General features: G+C 38.6%; 1 protein-coding gene across 4 annotated transcripts in view; it reads right to left on the minus strand.

Moving 5' to 3' along the window:
- The window catches only part of Sgcd (sarcoglycan delta), a 938,532-nt gene that overhangs the window by 197,832 nt on the left and 718,416 nt on the right, over nucleotides 1-22,284 (minus strand). For all 4 annotated transcript variants that reach the window (XM_048782821.1, XM_048782814.1, XM_048782808.1 and 1 more), the window contains one exon: nucleotides 15,893-15,994. In XM_048782821.1, coding sequence (XP_048638778.1) covers nucleotides 15,893-15,994 — 102 coding nt within the window. The remainder of the gene's footprint in view (nucleotides 1-15,892; nucleotides 15,995-22,284) is intronic.

Below are 22,284 nucleotides of genomic sequence, written 5' to 3' on the forward strand. Positions count from 1 at the left end.
TCGTTCAATTTTCAAAACAACTCTATGAGATTGTCAGTTAACCATATCATAGAGAGAGTAGAGTGCTACAGTGTCAAGTAACAAGTCACAGGTTACTAGTAAGTGAGAAGCAAAGCCAAATTTCAAATGCAGTTTTGTCTGACTCTAAATCACTCCTACTCTGCTACCATGCCATATTGCCTATTCGAGTGCCCTGGCAAATCTTCTCAGAGGAATTGCAGATATCCAGAGACAGCATTTCCACTGGGGGACTAGAAGGGACATTTTAGCATGGCTGAAGGTTACAAGTTAAAGGGAGAATTCCCACCGCAGTGTGGGAAGTTATGCATCACAACCCGAGAAGCATAACAGAGGATGAATAGCTAGGATATGGCATCACCAGGGACAGGAGGATGGGAGGATGGTTTGGAAGTGAGGAAGGCGGAGGGTCAATGAGGGAATGAAGCAGAGGCTGAAGTAGAGCAAGCAGGATGAGCCTAAAGGCTATGAACACCCAGAGAGGTTAACTTGCCCTTTGTACAGTGCTGACTGCATAGTATGGGGGGAAATCTGATGACGTTATAGAACTGATAAGTTTATAATGCGTGTCACTTTTAAAAAAAATTTAAAATGTGGATATAGGAGGTATCAAATATATTGCCTCTATTTAATTACAATGCATATAAATGATTGGAAAACCATTAGCTATTTCATAGGCTGCCCATATGGAGACTCGACTAAGAAAATATACAAATTAACTGTTACATTAACTGACATGCCTACTCACCATGGTACTTGAAAAGGATGAAAGAAACGTTTTATCATAAAAGGGAGAAAAGTTTCACATGAATATTTACTGTATATGTGGCTCTGCTCTGCTCTTAACTGTATTGTGAGTTGTCGATTTGGGCTGACAAGTAAAGGAATGAGAATCAGTGTGGGTTCTTGTACTTGCTGCCATGAGAAGAATTTATGAGGCAAGTTGGATTGAGAATGAAGAGGACAGCCCTTTTTCCAAAGGGTTCCCGAAGGTAATTAAACTCTAAAGCATCCATTGCGTGGAGTGGACGAACAGTTCTCCTTCGCATCCAGCGTGCTAATAGGTATTCGGAAAACTGGAAGAACTGAGAAGATAGCCACGTCTGTTTTCTGAGTTCTATAGTCGCAACAATGAACCAGAAGAAAGAGAGACTAGGTCTTTGGAAGTTCAGAATTTCTATAGGTTTTATAACTTCATATTTGTTTCATTTTGATGGACTCAGAATGAGAAACCAGGAGAGCACTTTGATATCAAGGAGTCTGAAGTTCTGGGTAGAAACTTACTTGCAGAATCTAAGCTGTCTGAAAGACAGCCTTTTTATCTAGGTCAGAGACTTATTTTACAGGAGTCCTTGATTAGTTCCAAGTAGACACTGCAATACAATTCTAAAAAAGAACCTCCACAGAGGGAATCTATGGCATAGAAGGAAATGGTGCAATTTAGGCGATCTGTGATTTGAATGGAGAAAAAAAACGACAGAACAGAGGCCACTAAAGGGAGTGTGGGGAACCACCAGAGAAGTAGCAGTTGGTAGAAAAAGGAAATAAGATCATTCCCTGTTCATGAACTGGCAATTGTCCTGCACATCTCCTGGGTTTACAGAGATGGCAGATGACACAAGACATCCAGAAACCCCCATCTACTCCTGCAAGAGAGCAGAGTGCTCCAGCTAAGGACAGAGGGTTAAAATCAAGCTGGGTTGGACTACTAGATGTGTGTCCTTTCTAAACCTTTCTAAGCTTTTGCTCATCTCTAAATGGAAGATAAAAATGATAGATCCTTCACAGGGTCACTACAAGGAATAAATGAGACAATTTTACATTAGCACTCTATTAGCTATTACAACATGAGGGTTTAATCACACATTGCTTAGATTCAAATTCAGCAAACATTTATAAGCAATTACAATGGGCTGGGCCCTCTGCATGGTGCTTTCACACCTATTAGTTTATTTAACCTCCTTAACAGCAAATCGTTTAATGTGTATTAAAGTTGTAGATGTTCAATATTGAAACAGAACAGTGAAACCCTGCAGGTACTTAAGGACACTTTAACATTTTGTCACCATTTTCCGTTTCCTGGTAGCAATTTGTTAGAATAGAACAGTTTGTTTAGACATCCATATAGAGTCCCTTTTTCCCTTTACTTAGGCTAGCCTTGATGGTTCCCTGGAGCTTAGATTTCCAGATTTATGTATAAATCTATGGATCTTATATTTTGTAGGTGACTTAGGTTTTTTCCAAGAGTAATTTTAAAAATACAGCTATTGCTAGCTGCCCACCTTAAAAATTCAATGATATAGTTTCATCATTTAATCAATATTGCCAGACCCACAAGATGTAAGCCCTGTGATGTGTGTGATGACAAGGACCTGAGACAAAGGGTGTGCAGCAGCTTTGCCCACTGAGAGAAGGCAATTGTCCTCCGTCATCCACCATTATGTTGGGTTGTGCATCTTTTTATACTTTGAAAACATCTGTCACAATTCTGTCAACTCTGTTTTTCATTAAACTTCTTGTACATTTCTTAGTCCATTTGTGCTACTATAACAGAATCTTCCAGAACAGATAACATCTCAATAGGAGTTTATTTTCTCACAGTTCTGGAGGCCAGGAAGTCCAAGGTGCTAGTGGGTTCAGTCATCTGGTATGGGCTGCTCTCAGCTTCCAAGTTGCTTGTTGCTGTAACCTCCAGTGGGGAGGGACACTGTGCCCTCTCATGGTGAAAGGGACATCAGAGACAACATAAAGGCCAAATGGTATGTGAAGCATCCTTTTATGAGGGTCTTAATCCCACTCACAAGGGAGAAGCCCTCATGACCTAATTATGTCTAAAAAAATCCACTGCTTAATACTATCACATTCATCATTAAGTTTTAACACATGAATTCTAGAGGAGACATATTTAAACCATTTGGCTCCCCGAGTTCTGCTCAATTATAATGAGGGAGAAAGAAACATTTTATAATTTGATAAACTCTTTGTGGTAGCCACAGAAAGTATGGAGCTGAATTCCATATCTCATGGTAAGACATGCAAAAAAAATCATCAAGAATGTTAAGAAATCAGTGAAATCTTGGGTTTGTCAACAATTGGAGTTAGGAACAAACTATGAATTAACATGCATTAATGATTTAAAAATAAGCCCCACTCCATTTCTCATCTTTTAATGAGCAACCACCTAAGAATAATTTTCATCTCATAAACATTCCTACCATATTTTTTGAAATAATGGTTGGAGCCTTAACTGAGAACTAAAACCAACCTACATAGTTTGATAGTAGAATACTCCAATTTGCCTACCATCTTCGTTTGTCTTTTACTATCTAGAGAGGCCCATTTTTATTTCCATGACTCTGATGTTGCAAAAATAAAAGCAGTGGCTTAGGAGGTAGAGAGATCCAGACCAGTGTACTAATCCAGGGAGAAAACAAGGAAACCCTCTCATCTCATTCTTTCAATATGGCAATTTTTGTGACAATCTACCTCTCCTCCTTCTTTTCCCTTCAACACACAACAAGTACATCTGCAAAATATTTATGAGTCTTAAAAGCCTCATTTGCTTTGCAAACCATTTGGTATTTGCCTAGAGGCAGAATCATTAATGATAAAAACAATCATTCATGGAAATGGAAAGTCCTACACTAATAATTTAGGTAACCTCCATTTAAAACATCGCTGGTAATAATTTACAGAGGGCTGCATCGAAAGGTCACACTTAGCTGCTCATAGAGTGATCTCTATCACAAAACCAAAATAACTGTAAGCATTTGTTTATTATTTCACATGCCAAAAAAGTGGGTTTTTTACAGTCTCTGAAATTACATCTCTGAAAAACTATCAGTGTTTTTGACAATGAACAAGATTTTTAAAATGAAGAGTAACAGTGGAACACATTCATAACAATTATAAAACACTGGGTGCTATGAGAGTTGACAGGAGATGAGTCTGTTTGGATAGAAACAACATGGAAAAAAACCCCCAATTTTTAGAGCAACATTTTTGTTTTGTGCCAACCATTTAGGAGTGAAGAACAAGCTTTTAAGAATACATGAAAACATGCTCCTTGCTAAAAGCTAGCTTCTCTCTTCATTATTCTCCTCAAGTGCCAGGGGGTGTCACTGTCTATGAGATGCTTCCTAACTGCAAAAGGGATCTTCTTGCCATTAAAGGGACATCAACCAAACCATCATGGAACCTGGTATGCATTTTTTTTCCTCTTACATGTTATTTATGAAATAAGTCAGAAGCAGCCTCAACCCAAAATAGTCATTACATAATGACATCATGATAGTCATGACATCAGAAGTGTCAGATGATGCTGAAAAACCATAGTAATGATAATGATAAACACCACAGATTGAGAAACTGACGTGCCAGGTTTTTTCTGTGAAGCCCTCAGGCTAATGAAAGCTCCACTCCTGGGAGCTTTCATTAGCCTGAGGATGGCATGAGCCAAGGCAAAACTGCACAGCAGGTAAAGATGGGCAGCAAGACCCTTAGTCCACATCATTTTTTCCACTTGGTCAATTCCCTCCCCCACGCCTAGGGCCACCTTCTATAAAATTGAATTCTTGGAATTCAGATGATAAAGATATTAATAAATAAGCTCCTATTAATGAGTTATTTGTGTCTAAGAAGTTCTAACAGAATTTCTAACAGAAGGATCCTAGGGCAACATTCATTCGTCCATGCATTCAAACAAAATTTGCTTTCCTACCATATAACAAGAACTAGCCGAGGAACTGAGGAGATGATGGTAAACATGCCAAGAGTAATAATGATAATAATGCTAATGGCAATATATAATTATTTTATTCAAATTCCATGTAGTGATTTGTACTTAAGGCACTATTCTAGGAACTTTACATAGATTATAGTCCTGTCATAAGCTTATGAGACAGTGATATAGCCATGCCCATTTTACAGAGGAATAAAGTTTAACAAACTTGCTCAAGGTCACATAGCTAGCATGACCAGAGCCAGAATTTGAATCCAGGAAGCTGATGGTTCAAATCCTGCTTTTTTAAAGACTTTTTTTTTGTGCAAATTAAAGTATATAATATGACATTGTAAGATACAAGTATATAGCAAAATTGTTACTATCATGGAACAAATAAAGCACCACTTAGTACTGCATTTATCTGTCCCTGCTGTTATGGAGATTATATGGTAAAAGTGAAACTAACAAGTGCGTATACAAATAGATCATCTTGACATGTTGTGGTTTGGATTTGGAATGTCCCCAAGTCTCCTGTGTTGAAGGCTTAATCTTCAGTATAGCAGGTGGGACTCTGGGAAGTGTATAGATCATGAAGGTCCAGTTCAAAATGGGCTTTTTGGAAGTGAATGTATCAGGACTGTCCTGACTCCATCAATGGATTAATCCACTGATGGATTCATAGTTGAATGGACTATTAAAGGCACTAGAAATTGAGGAGGTAAGACACAGTTGCAGGGAATAGGCTCTTGGGGACTGTACCATGTTTCCCTTCCTCCCTCTGCTTCCTGGCTGACATGAGATGAGCAGGGTTCCTCTGCCACCACACTATTTCTGCCTTGGAGTCAGTTAACCATGAACTGAAATCTGTGAAACTGTGAACACAAATCAAACTTTCCTCCTTTAAGTCAATTTTCTCAGTTATTTTGTCACAGTAAAGAAAAGCTAACACAATACATATGACATATTAACATACATAATTAATAGGATACATAAGAAAATAAAGCTACTAGATAAGATATCTAGTTTAGAGATGGTGATCAGGGAAGGTCTCCATGAGAAAGTATCATGTAAGCAGAAAACTATATGAAATGAGGTTCGCCTGGTGGTTTTAAAACTGCTCTGTGGAAAGCCACGTAGGGCCTCAGCATCCTGTGGCTAGTGACAGGGAGACTGCATAGATGGTATAACAGGTTATAGGGTCCCACCCCTTGTCCAACCTGGTTTGAATTTGGGGCTTCCAAGTAAAACTCACCTAAAACTTCAATAACTAATAAAGTTGTAGAAAACCATTGATTATGTCCAATGGATAAACAAACAATGAAATGGAGAGGAAGGACTTCTTCAAGGACTCTCTATTGATCAGTAGGACAATGTGAAGAGAACCCAGATCCCCTAACTGCAAACCTTTCTGGAACACTAACTGGCAATTTTAATTCCCCTCCTGCCCAGGATTTTTAAATTGAGGTTTTACAGGACATAGATAGACAATTTCACTCAACACACTCAGCCTCTCCCTTTATAAAGGTCATGACCAACCCTCAGGATTAGTAAGAGCAAACCTATGGAAGCACTTTGACCTTTCCTCTGAAACCTATTAATTTACCCCCATCTCTGCCTCCTATTCTAGTCATAATTTTTTGCTCTTAACCCATTAATATCTTTTGTTACTTTGCTACAATACATATTTCTGTTACACTATTTCCAATCCCTTGTGGAGATGTGTGTGCATGGTGGATGGTAGAGTCTGCAGTAAGATATTGGCATGAACCGATATTTCTGAGAGCCCCAAGAGTTTCCAAATGAATGCATTTCTAATGATGGACCTTCATATATCTTGACTGCAACAAGAAAGAATTTGAGGCATTCTATCTTTCCAATGGCCCTCCAATCAAACAATTAGACATTCTCACACTTACATGAAGTTTGGACCTGTTTCCTCTCCTAATCTCCTACAACTCTGGCCAATATAACTAACAGAGATCTGACTGAAGTCCACACTAATTTTCAGCATGAATTTTATTTAAGAAAAGCATGCAGTCAATTCCTTCTAAATATAAGAAATAACACAAACTCTATCTACCCACTTAAGTTCTACAGCAAACAAAACTCTTTGAATAACTATGTTTCTAGGAAGAAACAAACCTACCAAAGTAGTAATGTCGATTTATTTGGTTTGTGTCTGCTTTATATAAAAGTAAGCAGCTGGTTCACACAATTGCCCACAATAAATTATAACATGTAAACAGATAGATACATGTGGGGAATAGCAATTGGCCTCATAGTACAGATGAGTTTATAGATGACCCTTCCAATTTTTAATAATATCCATAATTTATGTGTGAGCAAAGAAATGCAAAGATGCCTAATGCACCCCTCTGACTTAGTACAAATCACTTTTATTTACTCAGGCAATACTTCATGGGCCAGTTAACTTCTTAATTAAAGACAGCAAGATGCTCATGTTCCATGCAAGTGGCATGGAAAATACTGTTTTGTGCACAATATGTTCAGCTGGGAATTGAAGCTGTTTTGCTTATTGAGGAGAAGCCACCACAGTCTTCACTGGGTTTCCAAACTAACCAGAGGCACAGCTCTGCTCTTTGCAATTAAATTGGAAGCTGTTTAGATGAAACTTTTGCATGTCTGCCATCTCACGTGATTTCTGCATGCTTTTTGCCTCGTGCACAGTATGCATAATGCAAATGTTCATTTTCTTGTCCCTGTCTGCTTTTTTTCTTAGATCATGCTCTAGTGGGTAGAGGGATTCAAGGAGGTGTGTGCTAGGAAGCTCAGGGTGAAGAACCGCTTCAGTCTCCTGAAGGTCCCAAACTGCCACCATCTGCTGAAGCATGCTCACGATTCCAAAACCAAAAGAATAAAGGTAAAAGCACCACACTTCTTGATTTCCTATTATGTTACAAAGTTATGGTTTTGAAAATAGTAAGGCTCCAGCATAAAAAAGACACATAGCCCAATGAAGCAGGACAGGAAGTCTGGAAATAAACCCACTCATAGAGGGTCAAGTAGTCTCTAATAAAGTTTCCAAGAACACATGATGGGAAAGGACAGTCTCTTCAATAAATGGGGAGCAGAAAACTGGATAATCACATGCAAAAAGAGAAAGGAAGAAAATGAAAGAAACTGGATCCTTATGCTACACACAAAATAAACTCAAGATGGATCAAGCATGCAAATCTAAGACCTAAATCCATAAAACTACTAGAAGAAAATAGGGAAAATAGGGAGAAAGTTTTAGGACATTGGTATTGACAATGACTCTTTTTTGGGGGGGGGATATATGATACCAAAACAAAAGCAACAGAAGAAAAGATAAATAAGTAGGACTACATTAAACTAAAATGTTTCTGCATAGCAAACATCAACAGAATGAAAAGGCCATCTAATGAAATGGGAAAAAACAAGTGTAAATCATATAGTATCTGATAGGGGTTTACTATTAAAATATAAGCAACCCAGACAGCTTAACAGCAAAAAGTGAACAATTTGATTAAAAAACAGGCAAAGAACCCAAACAGATATTTCTTTCAAAGAAGACATACAAACCAACTTCCAGCAGGTACACAAAAAAGTATTCTACATCACTAATCATCAGGAAAATGAAAATAAAAAAAGGCAACATCATCTCACATCTGTTACAATAGCTATCATCAAGAAGAAGAAGGATAACAAGTATTTAAAGGATGCAGAGGAAAGGGAGCCCTCAAACACTGTTGGTGCGAATGTGAATCAGTATAGACATTATGGAAAATTGCAGAGAACTACTGTATGATCCAGTGGTTCCCCTTCTGGGTGTATATCCAATTCAAATAAAATCATTACCTCAATCAGATGTCTGCACTTCAAGTGTTTGTTACAGTAATATTCATAATTGCCAAGACATAGAATCAACTCAGGTATTCATTAATAGAGGAATGGGTAAAGAGACAGACGTGCAATGAAAGACTACTTGGGTTTTAAAAGAAGGCAGTCTGTCATGATTGAAAACATGGATGAATGAAATGCAAAGATGCCTAATGCACCCCTGCAATACTTAAAGTGAACCAGTCCAGGCACAGAAAGAGAAATACTGAATTCACTCTATTGTAGAATCTTAAGAACTTTGAGCTTAGAAATACTGTTTAGAAGGGCAGGGTGCTTAAACTAAATGAGAATTACAAATTACACCAGATGAAGTCAGCCATCCTAACAGATGTGAGATAAGGAGAAAAGGTACATACTTCTAGTTATAATACAGTCAGGTTCTAGAGTACTGAACAACATGGAGACTAAAGTCAATAAAGTAGTTTAGTTATAATATGACCATGTCTAGAGTACTAACATGCAGCATTGGAGACTACAGTTAACAAATTTCAAGCATACAGTACATTATTAAGAGAATAGATTTTAGGTATTCTCAACACACACACACACACACACACACACACACGATTATGTAAAGAGACAGATATGCTCATTAGATTGAATGGGGTAGTCATCTCACAAGTGTGTATATCACAGTATTATTAAGATTGTACTCCTTAAATATATGCAACTTTTACTTGCAAATTATATCTCAATAAAGCTGGTGGGGGTCACTCATAGGAACCAAACTAATAGGAAAATCTGGGATATAAATAAATAAGAAGGAAGGGAAAATGAATAGGAGTGCATATAAATCCTAAAAGTCAGCCTGAGTTTTGAGTTCTGCAACACGGGTTATGTACCTCCTACTATCCTATAATCCAAAGTCTGCATCTACAAGGAACTTCAGAGGGGCACAATGCAAATGCATTAAGCAGTGGGTGTGAGACACTAGGGACTAGTGGGGACTATGGAAAACAATGCCTCATCAAAAGCGGGCAGCTGCTATGCAGCTCCACCCCTGTCAAGCCACTCTTTCAGAACTTCTAATCTTTCATGAGAATTAGAAATTGTGGATTTTTAAAGAAGTAATGCCTTCAGATTTTCAAATGTTAGACAAAATGAATTTTAAAAGAAAAATATGGTGTGAGGCAAACTGTTGGTTGGATACCAAAGGCAGAACATCATGGCTTACAGCATGTGGAGAGCAGAGTGGCTCTCCTCATGGCAGTGGAGAAGTAGAGAGGATGGGGGAAGGGGCCAAAGATATACCCTTCTAGAACGTACTCTCAGGGACTTACTTCCTTCAACAACAAGGCTCCATCTGCTTCAGTTTCCATCAACTCCCAATAACTCATTTAGCTGTGAAGCCCTCAATAGATTAATCCATGGATGAGGTCAGAGCCCCCATGATCCATTCACTTCCCCAAAGCCCCACCTCTGAACATTGCTGAATTGAGAACCAAGCTTTCAACACAGGGGCCTTTGGGAGACACTTATCCAAACCATAATAGTTCATCGAATAAAATTTTTAAAATTCCTCCTCCAACTTCTGTTTCAACCCTCCTGTCTCCTGAACTTCTCAACAGAATATAGCAACAAGTTAGGATGCCTATATCAACCTTTAAGTGTAGTTTGAGAATAGGGATAAAATCGTTGTGAAACTTTCTTATTGCTATAGGCCTGGAATATAGTAGAAGCTCATTAAGGGTTCCTTTCCTTTCCTTTGTCACTTCATATTAAGTTGTGCAAAAGTGTATCATCTGATTTCAGCATCATGAGAAGACACTTCTCTGAGGATGTCGGATTCATTTGTCCAAAATGACACTTTGTGCATAAAGCTCTATTTGTTTCTTATTCTTTGAATCTATGAGTAAATTCTGCCCAAAATTCACATTTGTATTTAGAAAATGAAAAGCTAGACATTCACATTGAAGTAGTGATTCAAGTACAGTTTCATGGATGTTAGCCCCTTAACTTCACAAAATGCAGGCCAAGGCATTCGAATGATATTTCTAAGACTGTTTTTGGATGTCATCATAGGATATTTAATTTAGTGCATATCCTTCTCAAGCTATTTTCTGAGTAATTAGATACTTTACCACTTAGAAGTTGTAGATTTATGTGGCTGAAGCTGGAAGTTCCTGGGACTTTCACTGAATTCCCAGATGAATTTTTTTTTTAAATAAAGATGAACGTTTTCTCATTAATTTACCTCCCTAAGTGATTGCTATCACACTAATCAATTTGTAGTGACTTGACCAGAATTGCAATCTTCAATAATGAAATCAGATACGGTATTGGACATTGTGAGGATTGCTTAACTAATCTCAATTCCTCCCAGATCAGTGAAACACAAAACTGAAATGAAGTCAAGTGCCGCTTCATTAGTTCTCCTCACTTAGAGTTGCTGGCTAATCTTGTTCAACTGGACACTCATCTTTTTTCAATGGGAAAAGCAGAGGGAGTTGCCCTGGGAAATAGGAGCAGCAGCTGTGATCTGCAAAGAAGAAATGACACTGCAGATAATCCTACAGAGAAGAATTTTCCGGAGGTGGTCTACAAGCAATGGTCAAAACATCCAAATCAAACACATCTAAAAGCAGTAAGCATAAAAGGAAAGAGTGGAGAATGGGGAGCTGCCGGCAGCAGATGGAAGGTTCCTGGAGCTGGTGGGAGGTTATGGTGGGTGTGGTGCATTCCACTGCCTCCAGCAACAGTCGCCCCTCCCACCTACCTTCTTCCACATCAGAGCCCCAACCGCCTTCAGCTGCAATAAGCCCTGGCTTGTGGGGGTCATCTAGACTGAAGCAAGGGACCTTCTCCTCTCTTTCACTTTTCTATGCCAAAACCCTTGTTTTCACTTTTTGTAACATTTCAAAGAACTAAAAATTCTATCTTTGCTGTCATTCCTAATTAGTTGCTCTCTTTCTTTCTATGCACTCTGAAGTCCTCCAAAATGGAAATGTTAAAGGTTTAAGTCCTGAACCACTTTTCAGGTCTCCCTGGCCAATTGAGAAACCAAATGCAGGCAATAAATACATAAATAAAAATTTTCAAGTTTATTAAATTTTTTTTTCCAAAAAGAACTTGATAGATGTGAAAAATTTATCTCTGGAAGTATTTAGATACTCATCATGTATCATTCCATTTATCTGAAGTTCTAAAATGCAAAGCAATATATGGGACGAAAAATAGATCAGTGGTGCTTGGGGTGCTTGAGGGAGTAGGGAGGGTGGTTTAGGTTAGACAGAGGGATTTAAAAAAGGCAGGGAGACTCCCTTAGGGGTAATAGGTGCATTCATTATCTGCATTGTAATAGTGTCAGCATGTATATTATATATTTCAAATGGTACAATTTAAATATATGTAGTTCATTGCATGCCAAGACATGTCAAAAAAGCTCTTAGAATTTAAAATATTATAAGAAAATTTACAACTCACGTGTTATTTGGAGGAGAAAATACAGAATAGTAAGGAAAGTAGAGTTTTTTTTTGTTTGTTTGTTTGTTTTATACTGGGGATTGAACTCAGAGGGACTTGACCACTAAGCCACATCCACAGCCCCATTTTGTATTTGATTTAAAGACAGGGTCTCACTGAATTGCTTAGCACCTTGCTTTTGCTGAAGCTGCCTTTGAATTGAAATCTCCTGCCTCAGCCTCCCAAGCTGCTGGGATTATAGGCATGTGTCACTTCACCTGTCAAAAAACAGTTTTGTAAGAAAATAAAAAATGTACTCATGGGAAATGCCTAAAAAATATGCTAAGTTGTTAACAGTGCTTGTGCCTTCCGAATAGAGTTTAGGGAAATTCAATTTACATACATCTACTGAGGATATATCATATGCCAGGCACAGCAACAGAGCTGGGAAATACACAAAATCAAGAGGATCTTCTTCCCTTCCAAATCTATATTATAAATAAGAATGTCAAATAATGGCAATAATGTGGGGGTGGGGTGAGCAATGTGCCATTTATATTTGGCTAGGTGAAGATGATTTTTCCAAACATTTGAGCCAAAATGAGGGTGACCAGAAGGAGCCCTCCAAGGAAAACATGGGATGAAGAATTTTATAAGCCTCAGTAAGGACTTTGGATTTTATTACAATTGCAAGGGGAAGTCAATGGAGAGTCTTTTTCAAAGGGGATGAGACTTGTTGAAGGCCATGCTGGCTATAGCTTGGATAAGGAAGCTCAGAGTAAGAGTGTAATGGTCAATTTGAATTGTCAACTTGATTGGATTAAGAGATGCCAAGGATGTGTCAATGAGGGTCTGTCTAGGAATGATTGGCATGTGGGATAGCCAACTGAAATAGAGACTCTACCTAAGAGTGGGCAGCGCAGTCCAATAGGATGATGGCTTGGATGGAATTAAAGTTGGAAGAACAAGGAAACAGGAGCAGATGCAAGCTGATTCTTTTTGAACAGGTTCTTGATTGCTTCTTGGGACTCTCACTTCTTCACCCTTCCAAAGCATATTCTCCAGAAGCCTTCAGTCTCAGACTAGGGTAGCACCACTGATCCCTCTCATTCTGGGGCTTCAGCCTCTTGGACTGCACAGCTACTGGTTCTTCCAGCTCTCCAGCCTGCAGACGGCCATTGTGGACTATCCAGCTTCTGGTTGTGTAAGCCAACCTAATAAGTCCCCCTTTGTTGGCTCGTGATTTGTGCCCAGCCAGACTGCGGCACCCCTTTAATAATTACCCTTCCTGTTGATTCCGTTCCCTTAGAGAACCCTAATACAAAGAGGCATCAGACAGTGAGGATCCTTCTATAGTAGTACCAGTGAGAACAGTGGCTGGACGAAGTGGGGCAGGCAATGGAGGAGGGGGGGTTGGACTAACACCCTAGGTTTAGGTAGAGCTCATGGGTCTTTCTGATGTTTTATTGTGTAATGGACAACTGTCGTTTTCCTTGTTCAGTTAGAAGATATTTATTTTGTTATCAGAAACAGGTCTAAAAGACTTTATTATTTATTTTTTGAAATGAAAAAAAATATTAACAATGTAAAAAAGTGAACTCTAACTTTTTGCATTTTCTTTAAATAGTGACTTGAATTGAACTCACTGATTTTTCAACATTAAAGCAAGTTTTTGAAATCATTTTTAAAGCTTCCAAACTAGTGGATCACTGAGTTGGGATCAGCTAACTGAGTTCACAGATGGCACCGGCTGACATATTTGCTAAATTCAATTCATGCAGAGTCCATAGCACCAGGCACTGTTTCAAGTTTTCCAAAATACATATCTTAATTCCTTTATGACCCTAATTCTATACCAAGAAATACTTAATTTACTCATAATCTTAAAATTTACTCTCTGCACCATATTCAGCTGAAGCAGAACACACATATACTTATGGGAATATCATTAATATAGATTAGAGTCAGTAGCACCTCATACATAGCCTTCAGCCTATTTTTGTATGGTCCCTGAGCTAGAGTGGTTTTCACATTTAGTTGTAAAAACAGAGGTGGGGGGAAACCTGTGATATTTACTCTCTGGCCCTTTATAGAAAAAGTTTGCCATCAAAGTTTGCAATCATAAGGACATTACCCCAAATTAATATGTTAAATATACTTAATACAGATAAGATTACTAAACTAAAGAACAACTAGTAATTCAAATAGATGACTTCCTTAACCAACTTGCCAGATTGGCAGAACCAGATATCGCTAAATGATGACGCATATAACAGGTACTTTTAAAATGCCTGAAATTTCTCTCTTCAGTCCAAAGCAGAATATCACCTGCCCGTTTTCCTTACAGTGTCACCATGTTATTCTTCTAGAGTAAAGATGCCTCCATAGCAGTGAATATACCGACTATACCCTTAGTATCTAAGTGCCCAAGCCAATGCACAATGGGTTCTGGCTAAATTTTATAAATCGTCATTGTGTAGCTGAATTTTTGCTGTTTTAGTGATTTTTTAAAAATATTCTGGCTCCTTCTCTTTTCCAAGGCAGGAAGTGAACTTATTGGCAATTCAGTAGTTACACTCAATTTAATACAATTCAGGACTTTAGATGGCATTCAGATAAAATTAACCACTGCACCAAGCTGCTGAATTTCATTAATTATGCTAATCAATGCACACAATGCAAATAACGCTTTGGGAAACTTTCATGTTACTCTGTGCTTGCAGGTGGATATAGATCTATCCTGGGCAGAGTGAATACATTAGCAACCTTTTAGAAAAGCAAATTCTACCAGCCCTGCAAAAGAAAAAAAAAAATAAACAAACCAACCTAAAAACACGCCTACAATCAATTTTGATAATATCTTTTATTAAAAGCAAGGTATGCAGGAATCACTTCCACCATGATAAAAAAAAAAAAAAGAAAAGATAAAACTAAATGAAAGTAAAGGTTTTTGTAGGAGACCATGGTTAACACAAAAGCTTTAGAACTGGATACCCAGAAATGAAATTTTGACCCTGATATTTCATAAGTGTATAGCTTTGGACAATATTACATCTCTAAGTTTTAATTACCTAATCTGTAAAATGGAACAAAAATAATCCCTACCCCAATGGACCAACCTAAGAGTCAGATACTGATATGATAATGCATGGAAAGTAGTAAGGTGCTCAGATGAGGGCACATGCTCCACAGAGAGTCAGTATAATTTCAGAGTATCCTTTGTCATAATGAATTGATTCTAACCAACACTGGTTTCATAATCCAAACAAAATCAAGAAATGAGAATCTAATTCTTTAGTTCTGTGTTTCCAAAGCTGGCTTTGGAAACTTGACAATTAAAAGCAATATCAAAACTTTTCTTTTTTTCCTGGTGCTGGAGACTGAACTGTAAGGTGCTCTACTGCTGAGCCATATCCCCAGTCTTTTGAGGTAGGGTCTCACTAATTTGCACAGACTGGTTTCAAACTTGCAATGCTCCTGCTTCAGCCATTGAGTAGCTGGGATTGCAAGTGTGGGGCAACCTAGGCTGACTAAAAATACTAACAATATTATCTTGCATTTGTATAGTATTTAAGGCTTTCCATATTTATTATGTTACCTGATGTGCAACCCAGTCTCTATGGTTGGTTAGCAGGGTTGTTAACCTCTGTCAGAAAAAGGAAAGAGGCTCAGAGAAGTCAATCCACTTGTACCCAGTACCACAGCTGTGATTATAACCCAAGTCTTCAGATTTGAATCCCAATCCATCTCATTACCTGCATGAACTCTCCCTCCTGACTCGTTTATCTTTGCTGACAGCAAAATACATTTTCCTAGGTTTAGATTGCAGAGGAACAATAATTTTTCCTTCTTTCAGCAGAAACTTACCGGTCGGGACTGGATTTCTTTGGCGTAGAGAGGTTGTAAGAATTCTGAGTCTCCTTCTAGCTTTAGACCTTTTTCTGTGATTCTCAAATTTCCCATTCCATCCTGAAATAGAGACACAGAGATAACAGGGAAAATGTGATTAGCCAAAATTTCAAAATACCCCAGGCTGTCAAAAATTGAAACAAAGTTATTGCTTTTTTTTTTTAATATTTGAAGGAGCAAAATGAGGGAAGTCCAAATGAACACAGAAAATATGAGGAAGTATTGTTCAATACAATTATGCAGATTATCCCTTTTGCTCACTTCTGAGAAAATTCTCTTTCAAGCAATTTGTAATGCCCCTTAGTCACTAACTGGCTAGGAGAGGGAGGAACTTATTGCTAAGTAGAGCAGGAGGAACGGAGGCAGGAGGTGGGTGGAAAGAAAGTGAAGGATGACCCTCGAGGTTCAAGGGCAAGATCTGGTTTCCCAATGTCCATGCAGAAATTGGCATGGCTGGCGACTTGTGGGTCACATCTGACTTTTAAACATGGCATGTTTGGCTCATTAGACATTTAAGAAGTCAAATAAGTTACTGACACTTTAACTAATATTTTATTATTTTTTATTATTAAAATATATATAAAAGAAAGGCTAGGAAACATCTAGGTAGTCGTCACCCATCTTCAACTATCATCATATCATGGCTATTGCTGTCTATTGGATCCCCTTACAGTCCCCTGACCCTCAGTTTTAAAATGACCACAGTACCATATACATTATCCCACCTCCAAATAGCAACCATTCCTTAATTAATATCAAACAACTGAAGCAGACCAGGTACCCCATCCAAAAGACTCCCACCATAATTAAGTTTGTTCTCTTGTCAGAAAGATTTTTTACAAAGGGTGTCAACACCATTTCACGGGAAGAGAGCTCAATGTGGTTTGAAGCTTTCTGTTTCTTATAAATGCCAGATTTTCACACAAAACATGTGTAATCTCTATCTAGCCTAAGATTATGGGACAAAGAGTAAATATTATGTTCCTACCCACTCCCACTGACATGTGACCAACACTGAGTATAAATCTAAAAGAATTTCTGAACCCCAGGGTCCAGAGATATTTAGGCATTAGACCCTCTGCACCATGGCAGCTTAAATAAACCTGTTTTCTTTTTTTTATTGGTTGTTCAAAACATTACAAAGCTCATGATATATCATCTTTCATACATTTGACTCAATTGGGTTATGAACTCCCATTTTTACCCCAAATACAAATTGCAGAATCACATCAGTTACACACTCACATTTTTACATAATGGCATATTAGTGACTGTTGTATTCTGCTACCTTTCCTATCCCCTACTATCCACCCTCCCCTCCCCTCCCATCTTCCCTCTCTATCTCATCTGCTGTTGTTCAATTCTCTCCCTTGATAAACCTGTTTTCTGAAAATTCCTGGGGTGTCCATCTTCATCTGTCCTATATCACACCCATTGTAAGTAAGAGTAACAATCATTCCTTTGTTCATGTCCAACACCTAGTGTCAATGTTCACTTTTCCCTAACATAAATTTTTATTTTTAACTTTCTAACTTTCCTGCCTTTGTTCATGGAGAAGAACCCCTTCAAGATAGCACCCAAGTCCTTATTGTGACCTGGTAGTCTGAAATGGACCTTTTGCCTCTAGGGTGACAACATGGGTCATTTTAGCAGGAACTGGTATTTAGAGACCAAAAGTGCAGAGATTCACATTCTCATAGCTACTGGATAAGCCCTTGCTTCTGTAGGAGCCAAAAAATAGTTTAGTGTATAGAACATTAAATAAAAATAAAATAAAAACCACCGTGTATTTTCTGTGGTTTTAAGTAAAATATATAATGACTTTGTCTCATGATAATTCATTTGATTTAATCCGCAATACACACACAACAGTTTCAAAACCCCAATGCTACTACAAAACTGACATGATTAATAAAAACAATTTAAAATTCATTTGTTTTTAAAAGTCTTTAAAGCATAGCCTACTAAGGAAGCATAAATTATTGGATTTCAAAGTCACTTGAAATTCATTCTGTGTGGTTATGCCACCAACCTGATACCAGTGTAGTTCAGTTGTCTCATTTTTTATTACTTGTCTATTTTTGTGCTGCTGGGGAATCAAACCCAGGGCTTTGTGCATGCCAGGCAAGTATTCAACCCATACCAGTCCTGCTCATCTCTTTTTATCTCAATTTTTCAGGATTTTTTTTTAAAGTACAGATTTTTCCCTTTACCATGTTTCCTTTCCCCCAAGTATCCTGTGTAGACTGTGTATGTTTATACACACAATGCATACACGACCATTTCTTAATAGCATTTGAAAACTAAAATACTAGAATGAAAAATCTAGGTTTTCAGTTTCTCTTGAACACTGGAATCCTGGTGACTCCAGGTCTGCCTTCTCTCATGGCCACTGTCCATGGAGATGAATGGCAGCTGTCCTGCTCGGACACCCCAGAGGCTCCATGGTTCACCACAGTCCCTACCCAGCCCATTTCACTGAGCTGTGTGATCTCAGACTCCTTCAGCTTCTTCTCCCCGGGCACTGCCATTGTGAATGAAACTCCATAAATTCAACACAGGTGTCACGTAGGGTGGAATTGAATGGCCAAGTGAGAAATGGGCACTCTTCCCCAACCCTTCTTCATAAAAGCACATCAGCCTGGAGATCAGAACAGATCCTGCAGGTCAGTATTGTTCTCTGTGGACAGTGTACCATCTGCATATTTCTTTTTGTTTCTGGCACTCATGGGCACAGCTCTGCCAAGGGGGCCAGCAACTGGTACTCAAACCCAGTAGGAGAGGCGAGAGACATTAGGACATGCCCACATCTCACCTGCAGCAGGCAGAACCTGCAACACGAGGAAAAAAAATAAAAAGAAAGCAAGAGCCTAAAGGCATCTCAAATCCTTCCAAAAAAAAAAAAAAAAAAAGATATGTGGATTCACTCTTACTTTGGGATTATTCTTCAATATCCCCTTAGCTAGAGAGACAGACCTCTTCCGAAAAAACACATGCCAAATCTGGTTTCTATATGCTTCCTAAACTGTCTTGTATGCTTGATATGTATGTTTATAAAATTAAAAAAAAGACTTATAAGTATTCTCATATAATAGATTACATTTGGGGGGTAGTTAGCTAGCCTATCCCAAATAAGATCTATTTCCCTTCCCTCTTACATTTCTAAAGTTTTTGATGAATTACTTTGCACTGATTGCCATACTCTGTCCTTTTCATGCTTTACAATAGTGACTCAGTCTTAACTTAAATCCTTGTGTATGGAAACTCTCCACGAACTTGCCAAGCCCCTATCATGTCTTCTACTTCTGTATTCCTCCTACTGTGTGCATCATCAGCTTCAAGTTTTCCAGCCTCCTTCCCTGTGTCTAGATATGTATCAGGGTATTTGGTGGGAAAGGTCTAGCAAAATAGTGTGACTTTCTGTCATTTTCCTCTATTTGCAAAACAAAAAGTCAATGACAGTAACCAACTACACATGTCCCCACATATTTTTGCAACAGTGGTCCTGGGTTGAAGACACTCCACAATGTCTTGAGATCAGCATCCTTTAAAATATTTGCAACCTTTAATTGCAGCAGCAGCTATGAGTAGAATTCAGATAGGACTTTAGGTCCATTCTGACATATTATTCCCCTTCCAGTAAAATGTAAAAGAGGCATGGAGGAGATTCAGAATCCTTTATCTTTTTCTTCTCCAAACTGTGAATCTTAGATTCTCTTTAAGACAGGCATAAGAATTCCAATAAGTGAAATGACCAAACAGGTGTGACGGACTGCCAGAGTGCAGTCTGGGGAATGAAGTCTGCAAAGTCCATCACAAGTGCAAGGTCAGGGTCCACTGTCATCCAGCAAGGGCAGAGCCTCTGACTATCCTGGTCACTGCAGCTTCACCAGTGTCATAACTCAGGCCTGGCCCCATGGTACTCACTCAGAATAGGAGTTTTTGAAAACACAAGAGCACCTCCCATTATTTTCCCAGTCTAATTGAAGAAGGCTCCTCCATAAGATTTTTCAGGAGAGACAATGCTTGGGGACACGGGCAGAGGTGGGTACAATCTGTGGCTTCTCCTTCTGAGCTGGTACAAAGACTATAGCAGTTGTTCTTCTTCTTTATCTGGTCCTGATTGGTAGGTTGGTTGGCATAGCCAATTTTCTACAAGATGAGTACTGTAGAGTAGAGAGTTTTCAGAGTGGTGGGACAATAGGCTGAAATATTAATTTGTTTCTTTCCTCTGATCTCTCATGCTGGAACCTGATCCCTAAGATCCCCATTTCAAGCAGGTTCCCAAGCTTTGTGATTACTTGGCTAAAAGCCTGCAAGTGAAAAGAAGAGTCAGCCAGAAAGCACTGGGACTTCCCATCTTTTATAAAAGGGAAATCTCATTGAATAGAGTGAGTTAGAGAGGAAAGTGGAAGGGGGAAAGAGAAAAGGAGATATTTTCCAACTGGGGGGTGAACAGGAGATCTGTGCTTCCCATCAGTCAGAGACCAGCGTCTTGCAATGTCCCAGGAGGGGTTAAGGCCTCAAAAAGAAGTGGCTGCAGGGCTCTGGCCCTGGAGTAGCAGAGAAACAGCAGAACCACTAATCTTCAAGGGATCACATGGGTAAGACCCCAGTTCTCTCAGTAAGAGCAGCACACAAGGGTGACAGGACCCCCCAGAGTTGCTGGCCAACTCCAGGACATCTGTAAACTCCCAAGTGCAGTGGACTTAGCTGACAGCCAGCTGTTGTGGCCCAGGGGGACTGGGAATTGGTATTATGTTGATTTTAAGAAAGTGCTATTTCCTGTTCCTGTGATTTTCCTGCTGAATCAGCATCAGACAGGTTTTTAATTCCATCAGCACATTTCGAGCTTGAAGTAATGCCAAGTCCTGTTTTAGTAAGTACTCTCAAGGCAATCTCTTCCTGGAGCAATTTTAATGGCAGGCAGGACTTAGTTCTGATCTGAGCATGAAATAATTTTACCTATGCACAGATTGCATTCAAATGGAAGCTTCATAAGGAATGGGATTTTTTTTCTTTTTTACTATTTTGTTCACTCCTTTGATTTCATTCCTAAAATGTTGCTTGGTAAATAGTATTGATAACTAGTATTTCAACAAATGCAAGTATCCCTTTACTTACAATGGGGTTATGGCCCATAGGTTTAATATAAAACCACTGTGAGTTGAAAGCATCATAAATAGGAAATTCATTTAATGCTTCTAACCTACTGAACATCCTAGAATATTATTTGCTTACTCTCTTGCTTGCATGGTCTAAGGAAAGCTGTGGCTTGCTGCTACTGCCCAGGGTTTCAAGTATTGTACTACAGATGGCTAGCCAAGAGCAAGATCAAAGTTTCAAGTATGATTTCCACTGAATGCTATCACTTTCACATCTTTAAAAAAAAAATGGAGGTCAATGTTTATAGCAGCTCAATTCGCAATAGCTAAGCTATGGAACCAACCTAGGTGCCCCTCAATAGAAGAATGGATAAAGAAAATGTGCTATATATACATAATGGAATATTACTCAGCCATAAATTAAGAATAACTTCATTAATTTTTGTCAGTAAATAGATGGATCTGGAGACTATCAGGCCAAGTGAAATAAGTCAGTCCTAAGAAACCAAAGGTGAAATGTTCTGACATGTGGATTGTTAACAGACAGCAATGCAGGCAGTGGATTAGACAAAGGAGAATGATGCAAGGGAGAATGGGAAAGACAGTAGAATGAGTCAGACGTAAACATCACTGGTGAAACTCCATCTCGAGGACAACGACAAGAATGGGATACTAAGTAGAATAAGTTGTACTCCATATATGCATAATGTGTCAAAATACACTCTACTATCATGTGTATCTAAGAAGAGCAAATAACAAAATTGTAAGGTGAACCATCTGTAGATGGGACTGTCCACACTAACATTTTTAAAGGTAGTGTGGGGGTTATAAAAATAGTAACACTTACACCCACCTCTACAAGAGCTTTCCATCTAGAGTGACCATTCTCAACCAGGGTGGCACAACCTCACTAGGTGAATATGGTTACTGGGGAGTCAAAAGGAGGAAAAAGCAAATCTTACTCTCTGTATGTAGCAAGCATAACTATTCTTAAGTGTCTAGTATGATGCTCCTGGGAAGGAGGTCAGTAATGAGAACCAGAGTTGGGAAATGCTGTATTGAAGTATTATAAATTTTTCAGACTTTTCCCTTTAATTTATTAATGGTCCCTTACGCTATGTGCATATTGATATATCTTCTTTGCAGTTCCTCGTATATCAAAATGTAATAGAACACGGCAGCAAATATACAGGGCAAACACCTTAATTTAAGCAACATTTAACACCCTTTTTTTTTTTTTTTTGT

Source organism: Marmota marmota, unplaced genomic scaffold (assembly GCF_001458135.2).
Source record: "Marmota marmota marmota unplaced genomic scaffold, marMar, whole genome shotgun sequence".
Classification (NCBI taxonomy): Eukaryota; Metazoa; Chordata; class Mammalia; order Rodentia; family Sciuridae; genus Marmota; species Marmota marmota.